At 39.7% G+C, this 23,933-nt stretch overlaps 1 protein-coding gene across 10 annotated transcripts in view; it reads left to right on the plus strand.

Moving 5' to 3' along the window:
- The window catches only part of LOC106883353 (uncharacterized), a 143,556-nt gene that overhangs the window by 94,079 nt on the left and 25,544 nt on the right, over positions 1 to 23,933 (plus strand). For all 10 annotated transcript variants that reach the window (XM_089338286.1, XM_089338291.1, XM_089338292.1 and 7 more), the window contains exons 8-11: positions 734 to 852; positions 13,531 to 13,661; positions 16,549 to 16,750; positions 20,011 to 20,503. In XM_089338286.1, coding sequence (XP_089194412.1) covers positions 734 to 852; positions 13,531 to 13,661; positions 16,549 to 16,750; positions 20,011 to 20,503 — 945 coding nt within the window. The remainder of the gene's footprint in view (positions 1 to 733; positions 853 to 13,530; positions 13,662 to 16,548; positions 16,751 to 20,010; positions 20,504 to 23,933) is intronic.

Below are 23,933 nucleotides of genomic sequence, written 5' to 3' on the forward strand. Positions count from 1 at the left end.
TTTGCTGTGCTTGAGAAGACACATCAAGCTAAGTAAAATCATGGCCATCTATACATACAGACATGTCCCTCTATCACCGAGGGCTTGCAGGTGCTGGTGCCATGTAAAATGCACCGGTGTTGGTTCCATGTAAAAACTGTCTGTGCTGGTGCCATATAAAAAGTATCCATTTAGAGCCACAAAGAAAGCACGCATGGCCAGTGCCGGTGCAATGTAAAAGCACTTGAAATCCTGCCCCTGCTGATTTTGTTTTTCAGAATTAATCCAAAGCTGATAAAGTAGTCACTAGACTGGGATCAATACAGCATTTTTTTTTTTGTAGTCATCATTACTGTTGCTACAAAGGCAGCGAGCTGGCAGAATCAGTAGAATGCGGGGCAAAATGCTTAGTGGCATTTCGTCTGTCTTTATGTTCTAAATTCAAATTCAGCTGAGGTCGATTTTGCCTTTCATCCTTTCGGGGTCAATAAATTAAGTACCACTTGCGTACTGGGGTCGATTTAATTGACTGACCCCTCCCCCCAAGTTTCAGGCTTTGTGCTTATAGTAGAAAGGATTATTACTGCTGCTACTGACAATGATGATGATGGTGGTGGTGCTGCCACTGACTATTATGATTTTACTGCTTTTAGTCATTGCCTTATGCCAAAGTATAGATTTTAAAAGATTCTAAGGCATGTTTTCTTTGTTTCTTTTATAATATATATATATAAATTTTAATTTTTAATTTCAGCTATAAAAAATCATTCAAAATGTATTGAGCAATTTCGGACATTGATAGATTTAATACCCAATTGTAACAGACTGTTGCTGTCCTGGATGATTGTTCACATGACTCACATTATCAAAAGGGTATGTCACTTTTTTTTCTTTCATTCTTTTTTTAATTGTTTAATCTCACCCACTGTCCTGAAACTTTTTTTTTCTCTGATCTGTTATCCCACGAATCATAGTATTTTGTACTCCATATGATCTGTTGTATTTGGGAAGGAATTTCTAGTCAGCCTTGTTTAAACAGCCCTGTCTAGCCCCAGTCACAATCAAACTAATCCATGATCAAACACATTCCACCCCCGAACATCACATCATTAAAAACTTCTTTTTTTCTGGTTAATGTTTCATGAACTACATTATCTAATGTGCCCATTTTTTTTTTTAAAGAAAAATGATCAGGTGTAGTACAAGGGAGAATTGACAGCTATTTCTAGCAGGCAGAACAAGAGTGGGGAATATTTTTAGTGCTAGGGATGAATTATAAGTACATAAAAGTCTATATGGCCACATCTGTACTATGTAAAATAATGAATATTTAAATTTACAAACTCATAGCTCAATTACTGTTTTAGTTTTAAGGTTTAAGCCACTTTTAGCATATAGGTTTTTAGAGACTTCATCAATGATTTCAAATTTGAATGTGAGTCAGAATCTTGCAAGCCTGGTAGCTTGCCACTCCTGATGTAAAATTTCACCAATCAGTTCTCATTTCTAAGACTGTTATTTGAATCAGCTTAACCCTTTCGTGATTATATTTCTATTTCCAGTATGTTTTTATCTTTTACTTGTTTCAGTCATTAGGCTGTGGCCATGTTGGGGCACCACCTTGAACTTTTAGTCAAATGAATCAACCCTAGTACTTATTTTTTTTGTTAAACTTGGTACTCTTTTGCTGAACCACTAAGTTATGGGGATATAAACACACCAACACCTGTTGTCAAGCAGTGGTGGTGGTGGGAACAAGCACAAAGACACACACATGCACACACACACACACACACACACACACACACATAGATATATATACAACAGGTTTCTTTCAGTTTCCATCTACCAAATTCACTCACAAGGCTTTGGTCAACCTGAGGCAATAGTAAAAGGCACTTGCCCAAGGTCTCATACAGTGGAACTGATCCTGGAACCATAAGGTTGGGAAGCAAACTTCTTAGCCTACAGCCATGCCTGCACCTATAACTAAGATTTTGAAGGAGTGGGTTAGTGAAATAGTTATAATTTTATGCATTGTTATATATTATGTTTTGACTGACTGAAATTTCATGATATCAATCATGTTATGAAATTTTGATTGAGATTTTAATTGAAATATGAATGATTTAACAGTCTCATATTGTGATGGTGTTTAAAGGGTTACAACTATGTAAGCTTGTTCAGTGGCCTGTTATGAAGTATAGGAATGTTGTTGTGTGTAGATGTATTCTGGCTTATAAAAGTGTCACTATTCATTAGCAGACACTAAATCAAAGATGGATCTAGAGAATTTGGACTAGCCTATGCTGGGGCGTGCATTCTTCACCTGGGAGGGTCTTTGTATTTAAGAGCAACCCTCCATCCCGTTGTCTGGTGAGGATGAAATCAATTTGGCTAGCAGAGTCACCTGATTGATAGGTTATCAGGTGGCTGTCTGGTTTCCTGAAGTTAGTGTTGCAGATTAAAACGTTACATGCATCACAGAACTCCAGTAGCCTAGTTCCCTCGTTGATTGGGGAACCAATACTATGACCCCCTTGTACACCAGTGAAGATACCTGATTGCTGCCCAACATGCCCACAAAAATCTCCAGCCATAGGTCATTGCCACTCGTCTTTGAGGTAGCCTGTAGAAGGGTATCATAAAAATGGTCCTTCTGATCATTTGGTAGGCCTGCTTGTGGGGCGTAGGCAGAGATAATTGTAGCTATGCTGTTCTACAGGACTAGCCTAAGCTTAAGCACTCTATCACATACCCTGACAACCTCTATGACTTTATCTACCCATTTCTTCACAGGGAGTATGCCTACACCCGCCACTCCATCCGTGTTACCTTACCAGAAGATTTTGTACCTATGTGCCTTGTCTGTGAGGATCCTAGCTGAAGCTCCTCTCCATCTTACCTCTTGTATGCAGCATACATTGACACGTCTCCTTCCAAGCTTCTCTACAATCTCACTAGACCTACCTTTCAGTGTGCCTACATTGACTGTGCCAACTTTGAAAACTGGGAAAGGAATGTGGGGTGAGGCTTGGGGAGGAGAGATGTTATTCAGTTCCTGAAAAGAAGAGGGAGGTTGTCGTGTTCGTTTTTTTGGCATGCTTCATCTGTTCTCACTTCTGACCTGACATCATTCAAACATTCAAGTGTGTTAGGATTAAGATAGCCCCTACTAGAGGTAGGATTAGGTGTTTTAGGTGTTAGCGGCATTGTGAGTATAAGCATTACGGTCATCGTAAGGGGGTGGGCGTGATTTCAGACAGAGAGAGAGAGGAAGCAAGTTCATCCATTGTGAGTACAAGCATTATGGTCATCGTAAGGGGGGGGGATGATTTCAGACAGAGAGAGAAGAAGCAAGTTCATCCATACATACACACAAGCATGCACGCACACAGACACAGGCAAACAAGCACACGCGTACAGCTCATGAGCTGTCTCCTTCACTTGATATGTGCATGGAAAATTACTGGGTAGTTGTTGCAATATTTCTAGACGGAATGAAACGAAACGAAGGATAGTCGGTTAAGTAGGTGGGCAGCTAACCTAGTTGCGTTTTTCAGGGAGAGAGTGGGGGTGTAGGTTGTATAGAGAACAGCACCAGAGAGGAAAGGGGATTGAGAGAAGAGACATCTGGTAATCATCATCATCATCATCATCATCATCATTTAACGTCCGCTTTCCATGCTAGCATGGGTTGGACGATTTGACTGAGGACTGGTGAAACCGGATGGCAACACCAGGCTCCAATCTAATTTGGCAGAGTTTCTACAGCTGGATGCCCTTCCTAACGCCAACCACTCAGAGAGTGTAGTGGATGCTTTTACGTGTCACCCGCACGAAGGCCAGTCAGGCAGTACTGGCAACGGCCACGCTCGAAATGGTGTCTTTTATGTGCCACCCGCACAAGAGCCACTCCAGGGTCACTGGCAACGATCTCGCTCGAAAATCCTACGAAGGCCAGTCAGGCGGTACTGGCAACGGCCATGCTCAAAATGGTGCATCTTATGTGCCACCTGCACAAGAGCTAGTCCGGGGGCACTGGCAACGATCTCACTTGGCTTGCCGGGTCTTCTCACACACAGCACATTTCCAAAGGTCTCAGTCAGAAGTCATCGCCTCGGTGAGGCCCAATGTTTGAAGGTCTTGCCTCACCACCTCAGCCCAGGTCTTCCTGGGCCTACCTCTTCCACGGGTTCCCTCAACTGTAAGGGTGTGGCACTTTTCCACGCAGCTATCCTCATCCATTCTCACCACATGTCCATACCAGCGCAATCGTCTCTCTTGCACACCACAACTGATGCTTCTAATGTTCAGCTTTTCTCTCAAGATACTTACACTCTGACGGGTATGCACACTGACGTTACACATCCAACGGAGCATACTGGCTTCATTTCTTGCGAGCTTATGCATATCCTCAGCAGTTACAGCCCATGTTTCACTGCCATGTAGCATGGCTGTTCGTACACATGCGTCATACAGTCTGCCTTTTACTCTGAGTGAGAGTCCCTTTGTCAGCAGCAGCGGTAAGAGCTCTCTAAACTTTGCCCAGGCTATTCTTATTCTAGCAGCTACACTTTCAGCGCACCCACCCCCACTACTAACTTGGTCACCCAGATAGCGGAAGCTATCGACTACCTCTAGTTTTTCACCCTGGAATGAGATAGAAGTTGTTTCCTGTTTGTTTACAGTGTTTATTGCACCTGAACATCTGCCACATACAAAAACTAACTTCCTAGTTAACCTGCCTTTGATATTGCTGCACCTCTTATGTGTCCATAGCTTGCCCCGGGTACATCTTATAGAGTTACTACCTACTCCTTTTCTACATACTGAGCAGGGCCATCTACCTGAAGGGGTTTGTGTTTTATCTACCTTCCTACTTATTAGGATTTTGGTTTTAGCTAGGTTGACTCTAAGGCCCTTCGATTCTAGTCCTTGCTTCCACACATGAAACTTCTCTAGTTCTGATAGTGACTCCGCAATTAGTGCAAGGTCATCAGCATAGAGGAGCTCCCAGGGGCAACCTGTCTTGAACTCCTCTGTGATCGCCTGGAGGACTATGATAAATAGGAGGGGGCTGAAGACGGAACCTTGGTGGACCACTACCTCTACCCGGAATTCATTGCTGTACTCATTTCCAACCCTCACCTTACTGACAGCATCTCTGTACATGGCTCACACAGCTCTCACTAACAATTCTTCTATTCCAAGTTTCCTCATTGACCACCAGATAAGGGATCGGGGGACCCTGTCAAAGGCTTTCTCCATGTCAACGAAAGCCAGGTACAGAGGTTTATCCTTGGCTAGGTATTTCTCCTGCAGCTGTCTTACTAGAAATATGGCATCAGTAGTGCTTTTACCTGGCACGAACCCAAACTGCATCTCATCTAAATTGATTTGCTCCCTAATTAGTTGGGCTATGACCCTCTCCGTAACTTTCATAACCTGATCTAACAGCTTGATGCCTCTGTAATTATTAGTGTCTAAAGCGTCACCTTTACCTTTGTAGCAGTTGACTATGGTGCTGCTACATCAGTCATTGGGTATGACTCCTTCGTGTAACACCTGGTTCGTAATACGAGTGACTAGGTTGTAGCCAACACTGCCAGATATTTTGGGCATCTCTGCAGTGATTCCTGATGGGCCGGGGGCTTTCCCTGTCTTCATACTCTTAATTGCTTTATCTACCCTGGTACTATCAACTCAGATAGCTGGTCCCTCTGTTGGGTCGACATACGGCAGGCTCTCTTTCTCTCATTCATTCTCTTTATTAAGCAATCTATCGTAGTGGCATCTCCAGACCTCTTTCTTTGCAGCCTCATTTAGTGCAAGCATACCATCATCCATGCGAACACATTTCTCTCCTACATCACTATTCTCTCTCCTACACTGTCTTGCAACACGAAATACCTCGAGTCTTTGGTCCTCACGGCGCAGAACATTGGCAAATCTTTTCTTATCTGCTTCCCCTCTGGCTAAATAAACCTGTCGCCTAGCCTCCCTTCTGGCAGATTGGTACAATTCCCTGCTACCACCGTTCTTCCAGTCCTTCCAAGCCTGTTTCTTTTGTCTAATAGCCCTGTCTACCTCTTTGTTCCACCACCACATTACTCTGGGTCGAGAGGGGGACCTTACACCAGCCACAGATCTGGTCGGTGGCTCTCAACAGGTTGTCCTGCAGAAATCTCCAATTGTCTTCCATGTTGTATGATGTTATATCCCCTTCTATTTCGTCAAATACTTCAAGTAACTTGTCTCTAAGTCTCTGTCCATTTGCAGGGTCTTTAAGCTTCCACACCCTTCTCCTCCAAGCTGGTCTACTTCTGGGCACCCATTTTGCCTTGATCCTGAAGTCGCTAACTACTAATCTATGTTGTGGGGTACATTCTTCGCCAGGGAAGGTTTTGACATTTATAAGCCACCTTCTTTTCCTATTTCTGGTGAGGATGTAGTTGATTTGGCGAGAGTGTCTGCCGGAGCGGTAGGTGACTCGGTGACTGGCAGGTTTCCTGAAGTTGGTATTGCAGACCATAAGATCAGTTGCATCACAGAACTCCAGCAGTCTGGTTCCCTCCTCGTTGCGGGAACCGAAGCCATAGCCTCCATGTATGCCATGGAAGCCTCCAGCACGATGTCCGACATGACCATTGAAGTCTCCAGCCACAAAGAGAAGGTCCCTGTCACTCGTCGACGAGGTAGTTTGCAAGAGGGTATCATAGAATTGGTCTTTCAGACCATCCGGTAACCCCGGTTGAGGTGCATAGGCTGAGATGACAGTAGCTAATCTATGATGAAGTACTAGTCTGATCTTAAGTACTCTGTCACACACTCTAACTACCTCGATTACCTTATCCACCCATTTCTCTGCTAGAAGTATTCCTACACCCCCGACCCCGTCAGTGTTCCCTGCCCAGGTGAGAAATCACTAGACAGAACGAAACGAAATGAAGGGCAACTGAGTTAGTTGCATATGTCCCAGGAGAGAGAGAGAGGAAGAGGAAGAGTGCAGGTAATATATAGAGAACAGCCCAGTGAGGAGGAGGAGCAGTGGAGAGAAGAGACATCAGGTAATGGTGGTGGGAGGAGAGAGAGATAGCCAGTGTAGATGGTGAGAAGATAGAGATAAAGATCGGGATATTCGGTATTGGTGGTGGGGGCGGGACATGGTGGGCACACTGCAAACAAGCGAGTTTAATTTGGAGAAATGGTATGAGGATCTAATGTAAGTAGCAGGAGTGTTTAGCATAGTATACATTCATAGTGTTCATGGCAGATGAGAAATTAAACTAGAGAAACGAGGAATAAGAAATTAAACAGGCCAAGAGACAAATAATTATCCTAATTTAATTAGCTTCTGAGAAAAATTAACTGTTAGTAAACAATACATTTAAATAGTAAACAATACATTTAAAGTGTTAATGGCGAATGAGTGAATGAAGGATCGAAATGAGACTTAACTTAACTTAGCAATGCCTAATCATTTGGCGACTGGACAAGAATATGTGAGAGAATGGGATGGTAGGGAACACATGGGACAGGGATTTTAAAACAGATAGATGCAACCGGAAGCGAGTTTAGGGGAAATGGTGCAAGGATTGAATGAAAGGAGCAGGAATGAGACTTAGCTTAGCTTAGCAAATTGGCTCGAGGCCAGAAGGATACCAAGAAGCAGACCAATCCAAAACAGAAGGATTTGGAAGCTAAAGAACCCTTCACATGGTCAGAGATTTAGGGACATCCTCATCAAGAAATTTGATGAGAAGAAGGAGGAGCTACAGACATCGGACATAGAAGGTGGCTGGAAATTCCTACGGGACAGCTTGCTGAGTGCCACAGACCAAGTCTGCAGATGGTGTAAAGTCCTTTCCAGACCTAGAGTTACATGGGGGTTGGATAGTAGAGTAGACAAAGCCATTAGAGCAAAGAAACAGGCCTGGAAGGGTGGGGGTAGCAGGGAACTGTACCAGGTAGCCCAAACGGAAGCTGGGCGACAGGTATACATAGCCAAGGGTGAAGCAGAAAAGAAGAAGTTTGTCAATGTCCAGCGACATGAGGACCAAAGAACTGAGGTATTTCGGATTGCAAGACAGTGTTTGAGAGAAAATTGTGATGTCACAGGAGAGAAATGTGTCCGCATGGATGATGGTGCACTTGCTTTTAATGATTCTGAAAAGAAAGAGGCTTAGAGAAGCCATTATGAAAGACTGCTGAACGTGGAGAATGAATGGGAGGAGGAGAACCTGCCAAATATTGACCCAGTAGAGGGACCAGCTATCCGAATAGACAGCTTGCTGGTAGATGAAGCCAGGAAAAACCCCGGCCCATCAGGAATCACTGCTGAGATGCCTAAAACATCTGATGGTGTGGGCTATGGCTTAGTCACCCGCATTGTAAACCAGGTAGTTCATGATGGAGTCATACCCAATGACTGACATAGCAGCACCAAAGTCAACTGCTATAAGGGTAAAGGTGATGCTCTAGATAGAAATAACTACAGGGGTATCAAAATGCTGGATCAGGTGATGAAGGTCATGGAGAGGGTCATAGCCCATCTCATTAGGGAGAGAGTCTGCTTAGATGAGATGCAGTTCGGTTTTGTGCTGGGTAGAAGCACCACTGATGCCATATTCCTGGTTCGACAACTGCAGGAGAAATACCTAGCTAAAGATAAACCCCTATACATAGCTTTTGTGGACTTGGAGAAAGCCTTTGACAGGGTCCCCTGGTCCCTTATCTGGTGGGCGATGCGGAAACTGGGGATTGATGAATGGTTAATAAGGGCTGTACAGGTCCTATACAGAGAGGCCGTTAGTAAGGTTAGGATTGGCAATGAGTATAGTGAAGAATTCTGGATAGAAGTAGGGGTCTGCCAAGGTTCAGCCCTCAGTCCCCTTTTATTCATCATAGTCCTCCAGGCAATAACAGAGGAATTCAAGATGGGTTGCTCCTGGGAGCTCCTCTATGCTGATGACCTGGCCCTTATAGCAGAACTACTACCAAAACTAGAAAAGAAATTTTGGATGTGGAAGCAAGGTTTAGAATCAAAAGGCCTTAGAGTCATTGTAGCAAAGACCAAAGTTCTAGTAAGTAGGAATGTAATTACATCACACACCCCAGAAATGGTGTAGGTAGAGACCCCATAAGATGTACCCAGTGTAAGCTATGGACACATAAGAGGTGCCGCAACATCAAAGGAAGATTAACCGAGAAGGTAGCTTTCGTGTGCGGCAGATGCACAGGGGCAATAAACACCACAGATACTCAGAAAACAGATTCCATCACATGCCAGGTGGAGAAACTAAAAGTAGTTGATAGCTTCCGCTACCTAGGTGTCCAAGTTAGTAGTTGGGGTGGATGCTCAGAGAGTGTTACCACTAGAATAAGAATAGCCTGGGCAAAGTTTAGAAAGCTTCTACCCCTACTGGTGACAAAGGGCCTCTCGCTCAGAGTGAAAGGTAGATTGTACGAGGCTGTGACTACGGAGGACATGTGTAGGCTTGAAAGAAATGAAGCTAGCATGATCCGCTGGATGTGTAATGTCAGTGTGCACACATGACAGAGTGTAAGCGCCCTGAGAGAAATGTTGGGCGTAAGAAGCATAGGATGTGGCGTGCAAGAGAGACGTCGTGTTCTACGGATGGATGAGGAGAGATATGTGAAGAAGTGCCATTCCCGAACAGTTGAAGGAATCCGGCGTAGAGATAGACCCAGGAAGACATGGGATGAGGTGGTCAAGCATGACCTTCGAACGTTGGGCCTCACAGAGGCAATGACGAAAGACTGAGACCTCTGGAGACATGCTGTGACTGTGAAGACCTGGCAAATAAAGTGAGTTCACAGCCGTATCCTTCACCAGTTTCGCATAACCAGCCCCAGCCCATTCAAAAGTACCTTGGATAGTTGGGCAACCTGCTGTACTTGAGGAGACCTATTGAGTCAGGTACATCAACAACAAAATGAAAATCAAATGGAAATTATAGTTGTGATACCTGTGCTGGTGGCACGTAAAAAGCACCATCCGAACGTGGCCGATGCCAGCGCTGCCTTAGTTGGCTTCTGTGCCGGTGGCATGTAAAAAGCACCAACCGATCGTGGCCGTTGCCAGCCTCCTCTGGCCCCTGTGCTGGTGGCACATAAAAAGCACCCACTACACCCATGGAGTGGTTGGCATTAGGAAGGGCATCCAGCTGTAGAAACACTGCCAAATCAGACTGGAGCCTGGTGCGGCCTCCTGGCTTCCCAGACTCCGGTTGAACTGTCCAATCCATACTAGCCTGGAAAACGGACGTTAAACAATGATGATTATATTTAGAAAAAAAAGTTTGTAAATTTAATTTCATTTTGTTTGTTTCTTTTACTCGTTTCAGTCATTAGACTGTGGCCATGCTGGGGCACCACCTTGCAGAATTTTCAGTTGAATGAATCAACCCCCGTACTTATTTTCTTAAAGGCTGATACTTTTTCTATTGGTCTCGCTTGCTGAAAGTTATGGGGATGTTAACACACCAACACTGGTTGTTAAAAGACGGAGGGAGACAAACGCAGACACACACATATATACATATATACGATGGTAACGATGATGATATCTATATATATGACAGGCTTTTTTCAGTTTTTACCTACCAAATCCACTCTCAAGGTTTTGGTCAGCTTGAACCTATAGAAGACACTTGCCCAAGATGCCATGCAGTGGGATTTGAACCTGAAACATAGTTTGGAAGCAAACTTACTACACAGCCAAATATCATATTTGATTTAATTTATATCTGATTATAAACCATTTTTAATAAATGTTTTACTTTCAATTTCATTGTAAATGTTAAAAAGAAAAAGCTATAAAAAATATTCATCTTAAACCTGAATTGAAGGCGGATGTTGTTGTTTAACCCCAGGTCAATCCTGTTCAAACAGTCCTATGATGGAAAGCATTGTAGCTGATTGTTCTATGTTTCTCCATCTTTTTATTTTGAAACATAGTATGTCTTGGACTACAATATGCAATATCCTGTCTGGTTTCAAACTGTGGTATGTGTGTTGAGGGAGGATTAACTGCTATTTCTAGCAGTTCAAGTAACCACTTAGAGATCTCTCACATTAGCTTCAAAAGTTTAGTGTTGCTAATTTAGTGGAAGGTCGTTGTTTCAAAAAATAAAACTATAAAGAAAATACCTGTTTTCAGTTATTCGATTTGCTAGAAATAATAGCCAAATTTCTTTCATATCACACTGTACCTTCTACAACTAGAATGCCATTCAACATACAGAGGTTGGACAAAATAATGGAAACACCTTAAAATTTCAAACAAATTTATTTTAATATACGGTAGGACCACCTTTGACAGTAATTACAGCTTGAATTCTATAAGGTATGAACTTGTACAAAGTTTGAATTGTTTCCAAAGGAATTTTTGTCCATTCTTCGGCTAAAACAGTCTCCAGTTCTTGTAGTGATGATGGTGGAGGATATCGACTCCTTTCTAGTTTTTTCTAAAATGCACCATAAATGTCCAATAATATTGAAATCTGGGGACTGTGGTAGCCAGATAAGATGTTCAACTTCACTAGAATGTTCCTTGTGCCATTCAGTAACAACTTTAGCTGTGTGAATTGGTGCATTATCATCCTGAAAGATTGCATTTCTCTCTGGAAACACTTCTGCAGCCATAGGATGAATTTGATCAGATAAGATGTTTAAATAGTCTTGACTATTAATTCTGCCATGAAAGGAAAGCATTGGGCTGGTGGATTTCCGAGATAGAGCCACCACCCCCAGATTATCACAGATCCTCCTCCATGTTTAACAGTTGTAAGAAGGCAGTCTGGGTCAAATGCTTATTTTGGCTGTCTCCACACGTATACTCAGCTGGCTGGTGGTCAGAAATAAGCTAAAGGATGACTTGTCTGAGAAAATAACATTCTTCCACTGCTCTAGGGACCAATTCTGTAGGACCACTCTAAACGCTTTGCAACGTTTGCTTTTGAAAGTAGTGGTTTTCTGATTGCAGCCCCCCCGTGAAATCTAGCTTTGTGCAGCTCCCGGCAAACAGTTTTGTGGAAACTGGGTTCTCGAGGTGGTCATTAAGCTCTGCAGTAATTTTGGGAACTGTACTTTTGTGATCCTTTCTAACAATTCGTGTAAGAGTCTGACAGTCCCTATCTGAAAGTTTTGGTTTTCTTCCGGAGTTTTGTTTCAACGAGAAGGTTTTTCCCTCTTTGTCAAAGGTTGTCATTACTTTCAAGACAGTACTTCTTGATACACCAAACATTTCAGCTGTTTTCATTACGCTAGCGCCTGCCATATGAGCACTAACAATTTGACCTCTTTGAAAGTCTGATAGATCTGTCATTTTAATGAATTTTAATTATATTTTTCTGATGATATCTGAAAAGAAACAGCAGTTTTAGCAAAACATTAAGCAACACTAATAATAAATCAAAAAACATAAAAATGAACAAGCTTTTGCTGGTTTTATAGACATTTCAAAATTATGATGCTATGATGCGAGGTGTTTCCATTATTTTGTCCAACCCCTGTAGGTGAGTTAAGTCAGACTGAGCTGAAATAAATCACCACCAGGTAAACTGAATTATCTGCCGTGGTTTTAAAATAGAAAAGCTGAGATTTTCTTTTATAAATTTGAACATTTGAATTGTTTGAGCAAGTAGTTTACAGTATGAAACTACTTCTTATCTTCATCCATAATGTAGGTGTGTTCTTTCACCAATTTGACACACTTCTTACTTTTGAAGTCAACTCTCTACTCAACCTGCTAAAGATGACTGTCAAATCATACTGTATCATGTAAAATTTAAAAAGCAGGATACATTGGATCACATAGTCTACAGCTAGATTACTTTTGAACATAGGCCTGCTAAGTCAGTGCTAAACAAACTCCAGCTTCTTACTTCTTCTCATCAACTTACACAATTTTCTGGTGTTGGTTTTTCAGACAGTCTAATGCACCTTCCATAATCGAAAAACATTGCCACGATTGCATTGCTTGAACTTGAAATCAGCTGCCTTAATTTCACACTCATCATGCTCTGTCTTAGAAGTAAATTTGTTTGCTTTTTTTAAAAAATATTATCTGCAATACAGTTTACTTCATTTTCTTCTATAAAGTAAATGTCCTCACAATAACAATTTTCATTATTTTCATGTATGTATGTGTAATATATATATATATATATATATATATATATATATACTTTATTTAAAAGCAGCAGAAATATAACAAAAAAAACCGTTACTCTGAGTTTCACGTTCCCGTTCATCGGACAGTTTTGTTAGAAAAAAAAAAAAAAATGTCCGATGAACGGGAACGTGAAACTCAGAGTAACGGTTTTTTTGTTATATTTCTGCTGCTTTTAAATAAAGCATATTACTCTACCTCTGGTATTTGAGTACTCTTTTTTCCACCTTGTTGCACATTTCATGTGCTTACTCCGGTATATATATATATATATATATATATATATATATATAGAGAGAGAGAGAGAGAGATTTTGGTGTCATTTTCTGTAAAATTTTCTTTCTCTTCATTAGCAAAAAGAAAACAAGATGAGTCTCCAGAATGTTTCAATTGTTTTGAGCCCGACCATGCAAATCAGCCACCGCGTTCTAAATGTGTTTTTCTCCAATGTAAAGGAACTTTTTAGTGATACTTGTATAAAAAAGTAAGAATTTCTATTATTTTTAATCTTCTATATTATTATCATTGTTGCTTTAATGTTCATGTTGTTGTTGTCATTATTATTATTGCCATCCTTGTCAACTTCATCATTATTTTAGGAAAGGGTGGGTGGAAGATTTGGCAGAATTGCAGGGAAAAAATACCTTACTGAATTCAAATCCTGCCTTTCATCCCTCCAGAGTTGATAAAATATATACCAATCAAATACTTGGGTCAGTGTCATCAACTGTATATCCTCCTTCTATGTCCTAAAAAGTTGCAGTTCTTTGCTTATGCTAGAAATTATAAATAAAGACAAAAGTAGTCAGTAAAGGAAGTGGGAGTCTTTGTTACATTTGACATTTTCAGTTTAAATCCTGCTAATCTGGACTTCATCTTTCATCTCTGCAGAAGCAATAAAATAAATCAAATACTAGGTTTGACTCTCAAACATTGTGGTCATGTGGTGGTGATGGCTGCTGCTGTTGTTGTTCAAATTCTGTCAAGGTTGACTTTGCCTTTCATCCTTTGAGAGTCAATGAAATTAGTACCAGTGTTTCATTGTACTAGTGTTTCTGAGAACAGTGTAGTGTCAATATTTGATAGGAAAAGAAAAGGAAAATTGAAGAATGATTGTAAATTTGAAAAATTGAAGAAGTATGGTGTTGATACGAAAGGAGTCAGTGTTGTGATTGAAGAGCTGAAACAGTGCATACTTGCCAAGAAAGCAACAATAACTAGGTTTCAGCAATGGACCGGTAAAACCAATTGTTTACAATCAACCAAAAAAGATTTTGTCAAGAGATTACTGATGATTTAGCATGTGAAAGATTAGTTCCTGATGCATATGAAAGTTAACAGTTTTGTGTTGTGATATAGAGTAAGCAAGAAGACAATACTGGAGCTGAGTGACTCTGCAACCTAAAGCAAACAACTTCTTATTCCCAGCAAGAAATAGGTGCTGTCCTTGAGTGAATTTATTGAAAGGTGGGTGAAAGTTGTGAAAATCACAAAGGTGGATGGCACTACTCTAAGTGTATACCTGTGAGTCAGAAAAGGAATTGGAGAAGGTATTTGCCCTTTGTGTTCAGGGAGATTTTGGACAGGGGTACCTTGATTATTCCTAGAAGTTCTCTTGTATCAGGAAGACCACATCATCGTGGTCCTTTATTTTTAACTGTCATATACTATGTATACTTCCTTTTTTTTTGTTTTATTGTATACTGTATATACTTTCATTTTTTGTTTGTTTTTTAATCATTTCATTATATGTAAATGCTCATACTCTGTCTGTCTTTTCCCTGATGGCAAATAAAAGAAATCATTATTATTATTGTTATTTGGTAATCTGGCAGAATTGTTAGTATGTCAGACAAATGCTTAGCAATATTTCCTGCTATACTCAATATTTACATGCTATACTTAAATCCTATGGAGGCTGACTTTGCTTTTCATCTTTTTGGGGTCAATAAACTAAAGTACCAACCGAGTACTAGGGTTGATGTAATCAACTAGCCCCCTTCCCCAAATTTTAGGCCTATATTACAAACAATTATTATTATTATTAAGGTGGTGATCTGGCAGAATCATAAGCATGCCAAACAAAATGTTTAGTGGTATTTTATCCATCTTCACGTTCTGAGTTCAAATTCTGCCAGGGTTCACTTTGCGTGTCATCCTTTCGGGGTCAGTAAAATATGTACCAGTTGAACACTGGAGTTGATTTAATCAACTTACCCTTCTTCCAAAATTGCTGGCCTTGTTCCAAAATTTGAAATCGTTAATTGTATTAAATAGTCATTTAATTGATGGAAATGGTAAAGAGCCTGACTAACTGTTTTCTAGTATTTAATTTTGTCTTTCTGCTTTCTGAGTTAAAACCTTGATACAGTTGATTTTGCTTCCTATTCCTCTAGAGTTAACAAATTAAACTCCATTGATATACTGGAGCCAAATTATTTGAATTATGCATCCTCATCTACAAAGTTCGGTCTTGTTCTCAGTCTAAAGGAAAGATTGTTCACAGAATAATAATTATTCAGTGTAACATGGATGGAAAAAATTTGAAAATTGCTACTCTAAGTTGTTGTTTCACCTATCAGAAATTGGAACTAAATGTTCATCCTGTCACACCTTACTCCTTTATAAAAGGAAGTACTGATTAAATAATATTCTCTGAGATATGGTATGTCTGAAATGGTTATAGAATATCTGCTGTAGTTTCTGCTTTCACCTTTTAATTTGAATTTGACTTCAAGCCCTTTAGAGTGATTGCTACTGCTATATATTTGGTTCTTGTGCACCAGAGGACTCTTTCCTGTATCAAACTGAAGCTGATAATTATATTATTGGTTTCAAATTTTGGCACAAGATCAACAATTTTGGTGGAATGGGCCAGTTGATTACATCAACCTCAGTGCTCAACTGGTAAATTGCTCTATTGACCCCAAAAGGATGAAAGGCAAAGTCAACCTTGGCAGATTTTGAACTCCGGAAGAGAAGATGGATGAAATATCACTAAGCATTTAACCCGGTTTGCTAATGATTCTGCCAGCTCACTGCCTTGCTGATGACTATTATTAAGTGCCAGCAAGGTGGCAAGCTGGCAGAATGGTTAGCATGCCAGGCCAAATGCTTAGCATTTCATCCATAAAGATGGATGAAATGCTAAGCATTTAAATCCCACCAAGGTTGACTTTGCCTTTCATCCTTTTGGGATTGATAAGTACTAGTTGAGCACGGGGGAGAGATTGATGTAACTGATTCATCTCCTCCCCTGAAATTGCTGACCTTGTGCCAAAATTTTAAACCAATATTAAGTGCCAGTGATATACTGGTGTGCCTTAGAGTAAGAAGCCATTTCTTTTCTTTTATCTTCCCTACATTTTCAGATATATTCCACCATTAAAGCCTGCCACATCTCGATGGTCTCTTGAACTGCCGGATAACCTTTCTGCCTTAGAGGAAGAATTAGCGAAACAGGAATCATTATTGGACCAGCTACATGAAGAGCTAAATGCTGGTGTTGAAGATACATCAAAAAACGAACAGCTGTGGGAAGTCCAGCGAGTTGTGACACAATTAAAGAGAAAGGCAAGTCCTGATACTAGACATTATAAGTAACATTTTAAAACAAAGTAGAGAAACAGGGTTTGTAAAAATCCTTTGGTGAGTGATTGCATTAACAATTTCATTGTAGGGTACTTGCTTTTACATCATCTCAAATTTGCAACCATGATTTTTAAAAATCTTTTAGTTAACCAAAAAGGTAGTAACTCTATACAGGTCTCTAGGACTGGTAGGAGGGAGAAAAGAACACAACCTCAAACTGGAGACCTGTCCTGAATGCTTGTAATGGAATGGACTTCACTAAAGACACTCAAGTTGATAGATGATGGTGTTAAACTAGGTAATGAATTAAATCAACCACCAAAACAGGCTATGGCATGGTTTGAACTCAGAATGCAAAGAATTGGAATAAATACTGCCAGGCATCCTATCTGCCCATTCCAATGTTTCCAGCGGACTACTGTTCTTGACTGGTATTTTATTTATTGAACCCACAATGATGAAATGGGGATTTGATCCTATGACATGAAGTGCTGGAATATGTACCACAATGAAGTTTATGCAACACTGTAACAACTCTGCCAATTCAGTCTCGTGATCCTGTCATTTGCTGGAAGATGGTTGTGGTTTGCTCCTCTGCTTGCAATATATACAGGGTGCCGGTTGCACTGGTAACTAGCTGGCAAAGGATTTGCCTGGGGTTAAAATGGTAGTAACATCGTACAGCCATATGGCAATAAATATTATTTCTTAGTATAGTTACTACTTTCATCTCTAATTGAGATTTTTCTAAGAAGTCTAATGCATTCATTTGTATTAAAATCTTATCAGTTGTTGTTTAGGACCTGGCCAAATTCTAATCAAACAAACCTATCATCAAAGTATCCCAGTCATGGCTGCCCCATTTTTCCTTTTGGATTACATTCTTTTTAAAAGTAGTAGGGTTGATTTGAGGGAGATTTGGTTGCTATTTCTAGCAAGTTGAATTACCATGTAGAGGCTCTCTGTTTGGTGTTAATAGTTAATCTATAAAGTCAAATAATGTTAGGCATGCTGGATTGATTTCTTTTTTAAATTTGGTATACATAAACTTGTGTATTTTATTGGGTTAGAGCTTATTTAACATTAATCTAACAAATGTATCTCTTCTCTACACATAAATTTGAATAAAACAGTGCAAATTAACAAATCAGTTTTTGGTTTTACATTATCTTCTCCATGGCCTTGCTTTGTATATGTGACCAGAAAATTTTAATTCTCAAACAGTTCAGCATTTAGCCAGCTATAAATAGGTACTGCAATGTAGGAACAGCTTGCCACACCAAGCAGCAGCAGATTTGGCAATTAATTTATTAATTTGCAGTGTTGAGTTCAATTCCTTCTGTGAGAAAACCTACCTCTACAAGATCATCTTCCTATCTTGTAAGAGACATATCTCTCATCTGCTTAATGCTATGGAAAATGGAGTGGCTGTATGTTAAACCAAGTAGAGCAGTGGGATTTGGAAAAGGATTACTTAGAAACTTCATAGCTGAACCACTAGACCCTAATCCTGGGTCTCAATGTATTTCAGACTAAGTCACTGAATTTCACTTATTTAATTTGTTGTTGTCATCACTACCACTGCTATGAAATAGAGCTAGCTAATCATATGACATATTCACTCAGTATTTTTTTAACTGACAATTTTCTCATTATTGTAGGGTAGTTATTCAAAGAGGTGAGTTTTAGGAGTTCAAATCTCAACATTTTCAACTTTACCATTCATCTCTTGTAGATCACTAAAAATAACGAGGCAAGATAGTATGGTAGATTAAACTTGACTTTATTCTTTCTCCTTATTAAAACTAGCCCCTGTGTCTAAGTGTAAAAATAAATATTTTGTGGCATTAATTGAATAATTATGCACATTTTAGTAGAACTACTGTAACTCTGAAATGTCCAACATTACTAACATCAACTTTCACATATCTTTGTTCTACCTTAATTTTTGAGCATGTTTTTTCTCTGATTGCTCCTCTGCTGCATACAAACATGTACTTATGTTATGTTCCTATTTAGAATCTTTGCTTCTAATGGTATCTTTTACTTGTTTCAGTCATTAAACTGTGGCTGTGTCGGGGTACCACCTTAAAGAATTTTTTAGTCGAATCAATCAACCCCAGTACTTATTTATTTTTGCCTTTCAAGCCTGGTACTTATTCCATCGGTTTCTTTTGCCAGACTGCTAAGTTATGGGGATGTAAAACTGGTTGTCAAGTGGTTGGGGACAAGCAAGCTTCTCACCATGCAGCCACACCACATTTTTGTGGTTTGATGGTTAGAAAATTGAAACTAAGTGTTAAAAATAAAAGTAATAAGTTTGAATCCCGCTTTGAGATTGATATATTTATCTGTACGATCAAGGTAAAAGCAATTGAAGAATGGACTTATTGAAATGTAGTGTACAACAAAGACATGTGATTAATAGATTGGAAATAACAAATTGCTTTAACTTGTTAAGTTAATTGCAACAGAGCCAGCAAAATGAAGTCTTGCACTGATTTCTCATCTGTTGCCTCATTATTAGAAGTACTGTTACAATGAAATCTGTTGAGTACCTAATACATTTCTTCACTGAATTTGAACAATAATCAGCTGCCCTAGTTTCAGCCTGCTAGAAATAGCAAGTAAATCTCTCTGAAATCACTCCTGTCTTAAAAGAAAACCACATTGACTAATGAAGTCGTAGATTGCACTTTGGGGCTAAACAACAACTGTCTCCCCCAGCTTGAATCAGCAAGGTGCCTGGGCAATTAAATCAAAAAAGTGCAACATGTCCAGTCATCAAACTTGTATTTTTACTTCAACTATGAATATTTGGTTTTCAATTTGCTTTGATGGTGATGCCCCAAAATGGCCATAACCCATTAGCTGCAACCAGTAAAAGAGTAAAATACATTTCACAATCTGCAGTGCATTTTCAGCTTCTTTAATAACCCAGAAAAGTTTGGGTATCTCTTAGTTTTAATTCTTTATTTTAGAGGAAATAAGTCTCTACATGGTTGCTGAATCTGTTAGAAATAACAGCCAAATTTCTCTCAAGTCGGTATCTTACTATCTTAAAAAGAGGACACTTTGGACAATGTAATCCTAGATACATTGTCCAAAAATAAGATGGGATTGTCTTGAATGGAGCACCTTTGTTCATGGGACTGCTTAATCAGGTTTGACTTAGGGCTAAACAATGAAAAAGAATTCTTTATTCAAATGCTCTTTTTTTCCTTTTTTGTTTTTTCATTTAGATAAAGTTTGCTCGTAAAACAATGGAAGCAGCTGAAAAAAGAAAGAAAGACATTGAGCAGCAGAAACGAGTGGCTTCTGTACATGAAGAGGACGAGTTGAAGCTGGAGTTACAGGAAATCCCTTTAGCAAATGAATCTGAAATTCAGGAAAATGCTACAGATGAACAGTTGGTAAAGAACAAACAGAAAACTGGTGAAGTTACTGTCAGTTTTGCTGAACCTGTGGTAGTTGATAGTGATGACAAGCAGTTAACCGAAAACCAAGAAACAGTAGATGAAGCTGTAATCAACCATGTTGAATTAACCACTGATAGTGATGAGAAACAGCCTTTGCATTCACAGGAAGAGCAGACAATAACAACAGCAGATGAAAACGTGGTCAACCATATTGCTGTTGATTCTACTACAGTGACTACACAAGTAATCGTAGAAAATCAAAATTCGATTGACAACTCGACAAAAGCTGAAGTCGCATGTGTTGGTATCTCACAACGTAAGTTGAGATATTTGGTTATTATTATAGGTGAAACTAAAACCTTTGCAGTGGCATCTTTCTTTCTTTTTGCATATTTTTGAGGTGTTGCAGATAATTGACTGAGTAGGAGGTGAGGAAAGAAGGGAAATTTGAGGGAGCGCTAATGTTGGTTTCAAATTTTGGCACAAGGCCAGTAATTTCAGGGGAGAGATTAAGTCACTTACATTGACCCCCAGTGTTCAACTGGTATTTATTTTAGCAACCTCAAAATGGAAGAAAGGCAAAGTTGACCTTGGTAGAATTTGTATGTGTTCATATATAAATAGATATATGTAGGTATGTTCTATTTTACTCATATGTCTGCATCTTATTATATTTATTTTCTAGTTAATGTTGTCTATGCTGGCATAGGTTGGACGGTTTGACTGGGTTGGCACACTGGGAGGCCGCACCAGATTCCAATCTGATTTTGCATGGTTTTCTACGGTTAAATGCTCTTCTTAATGCCAACCACTCCGAGAGTGTAATGGGTGCTTTTACATGCCACCGGCATGGGTGCCATTTGCATGACACCAGGGTGTGTTTACATGCCACCGGCACAGGTGCTAATTTGTGTGACATTGGTATCTGCCATGACTGCGATTTTGCGCGGCTTGATGGGTCTTTTTCTCAAGCACAATATAATGCCAAGGTCTTGGTTATTGCCTCTGTGAGGCCCAACAGTCAAAGGGAATTTGGCCACTTTGCCTCCATGAGGCCAAATGCCTGAAAGGAACTCAGCCACTTTGCCTCCATGAGGCCGAACACTTGAAAGGAACTCAGCCACTTTGCCTCCATGAGGCCCAACACTTGAAAGGAACTCAGCCACTTTGCCTCCATGAGGCCCAACTTGATCATTATTGTATTATCTATTTCTGTTTTTTTTTATAAAAAGTTAGAATGTATGTAAGAAGTGTATATATGTGAATATACAAATAGATATATGCATGTATTTATTTTTTTTATTTTGCTTTCTTTTATTTTTGTCTTTAGCAATAGTATTCTATTTAGAAATAGTACAAGAAGTATATATGTATGCATAGATATATGTATACATGTTTCATTTTACTTTATACTATCTCTTTTTGGGCTCTATAAAAGTTATTAGAATGTATCATCATCATCATCATCATCATCATCGTTTAACGTCCGCTTTCCATGCTAGCATGGGTTGGACGATTTGACTGAGGACTGGTGAAACCGGATGGCAACACCAGGCTCCAATCTAATTTGGCAGAGTTTCTACAGCTGGATGCCCTTCCTAATGCCAACCACTCAGAGAGTGTAGTGGGTGCTTTTACGTGTCACCCGCACGAAAACGGCCACGCTCGAAATGGTGTCTTTTATGTGCCACCTGCACAAGCCAGTCCAGGGGGCACTGGCAACGATCTCACTCGAAAATCCTACGGGAGCCAGTCAGGCGGTACTGGCAACGGCCACGCTCAAAATGGTGTATCTCATGTGCCACCCGCACAAGAGCCAGTCCAGGGGCACTGGCAACGATCTTACTTGGCTTGCCGGGTCAGTAAGAAATATATATATGTGCATGTATAAATGGTTACACGTGTATATGTAAATGTGGGGTATATAAAAATAAAACTATACACTCTACTTTATATGTGGGTTAGACTTTTAACCCACCTTATATAATATTGATATAAACTATAAAAATAGTAAGAATATTAGTAAGAAGCATACATGTATGTATATATATAAATATATATATATATTGTTACGAACGCCCGCACGCGAAGCACCTCCTTAAACACCGAAGGGGGGACTCGCTCACGTGCGAATGTTCAACACTCAGTGAGCCAGCAAAATTCGTCTGTCGGTACAATCCTGACCGATAATAAAGCCCCGGCTGGAGCACGTAACGAAGAACAACACAGGCAAATAGGACGGGGAGGAAGAAACAACACGAAGACCATGCGTTGGGTAACCTTTTCTTTTTGTCGTACATAACATCACAGAATACATTTAAAACATTAGAATAGAGCATTACATAATAACAATTCCAATACATGGCATGACAGTTCAATAACGTTGACAAAGTTTCCAAACAATTATAAGCTTTCCAATCATTTTTACATCGCAAAGTTCGTGTCTCAAGTTTCATTTGACAACAAAGTCCTTCTGCTTCTTTCTTTTGTATTTCTTTTCTTTTCCTTTCTTTTAGAAGCATTTAACAACACAGTTAACAACTCAGAGTTCTTTTTTCTCTAAAATAATATAAAAGCACATTTACCAACAACGAAGTTCGTTTCCTTCAGGCCTGCTACTTCCACTGACCAGGGCAGTCTGCCACTACAATTCCATCTCTATACATTTCTGCTGACCATAGCTTTATCCGTCAGACTTATAATCCTTCATCTTCATTTCTCTGTACAACTGCTTCATCTCTCTGTCCCCCTCTCTCTCTCTGGGACTCTATGCGTTTCTGCTGACCAAGGCTTTCTGTCTGTCAGACTTATAATTCTTCTTTCTTCATCTCACTCGACTGGCCCCATCTCAACGGGCAAACTGCTGTCTCCCAACCGCTCCGGCTGGCTGCTACAACCCGACTGCCTCGGCTAGCTGCTACCGCTCAACTACCCCGCTGGCTACCAGAACTCCACTGACCAAATTCTCTGCTAACTGCTTTTGCCGCCAATTCTCGTTCTCCTATTCATCCCAAATACAATAGCTCATTGTGCTACTTTACCCCCTGCCAAGATGGGTCAGTCGGTACATTCCTATCCTGCCGTTTTTGAACTTTCGCTGACCGAAAAGGGGCAGCTACGCTAAAAATAGCTGTGGTTGGCGACGAGACAAAGGAAATACCATTCTCCCCAACTGACCAGAGTACAGGTTCAAAACCCAGCCCGGGAGATAGGGATATAATGCTAATTGTATTGTCGGTCGTCGCATCAATATATATAACAATTTAGCTAGGTGCAAAATTCACTGAAGAGATATTAAATATTGATTTTTTTCGTCAAATACTTAAGCAGTTATGTCTATCTGATGAAGCATCATTACATATTTAAATGGATTTGATTATTCTTGAAAAACTCAATGAAGCAGAAACAGCTGTAATTTATGAGATGTGTCATTTGTTTGTATAAAATATTTAAATTGAATTGAATTTATAATTGTTCAATTTATTGTTTTGTTTCCATTTCATATTTATGTTTATATATTAATAAACTGTATGTTTATTTTTATTTACCTATTGGAATAACATTGTTATTGATGTAGGTATTATAAACTAGTAAATTCTTTAGATATTTAGTATCCCTTAGGTGAATTTTACACCTTGCAAATTGTTATTTTGAAATAATTATGATTATTTACTTGTTACTTTAGTATCAGTAAATATATCTGTCTTCTATGGAATAATACTGGATAATGGAAAATATAACAATTG

Source organism: Octopus bimaculoides, chromosome 20 (assembly GCF_046866305.1).
Source record: "Octopus bimaculoides isolate indiv1 chromosome 20, ASM4686630v1, whole genome shotgun sequence".
In the NCBI taxonomy this organism is placed as follows: Eukaryota; Metazoa; Mollusca; class Cephalopoda; order Octopoda; family Octopodidae; genus Octopus; species Octopus bimaculoides.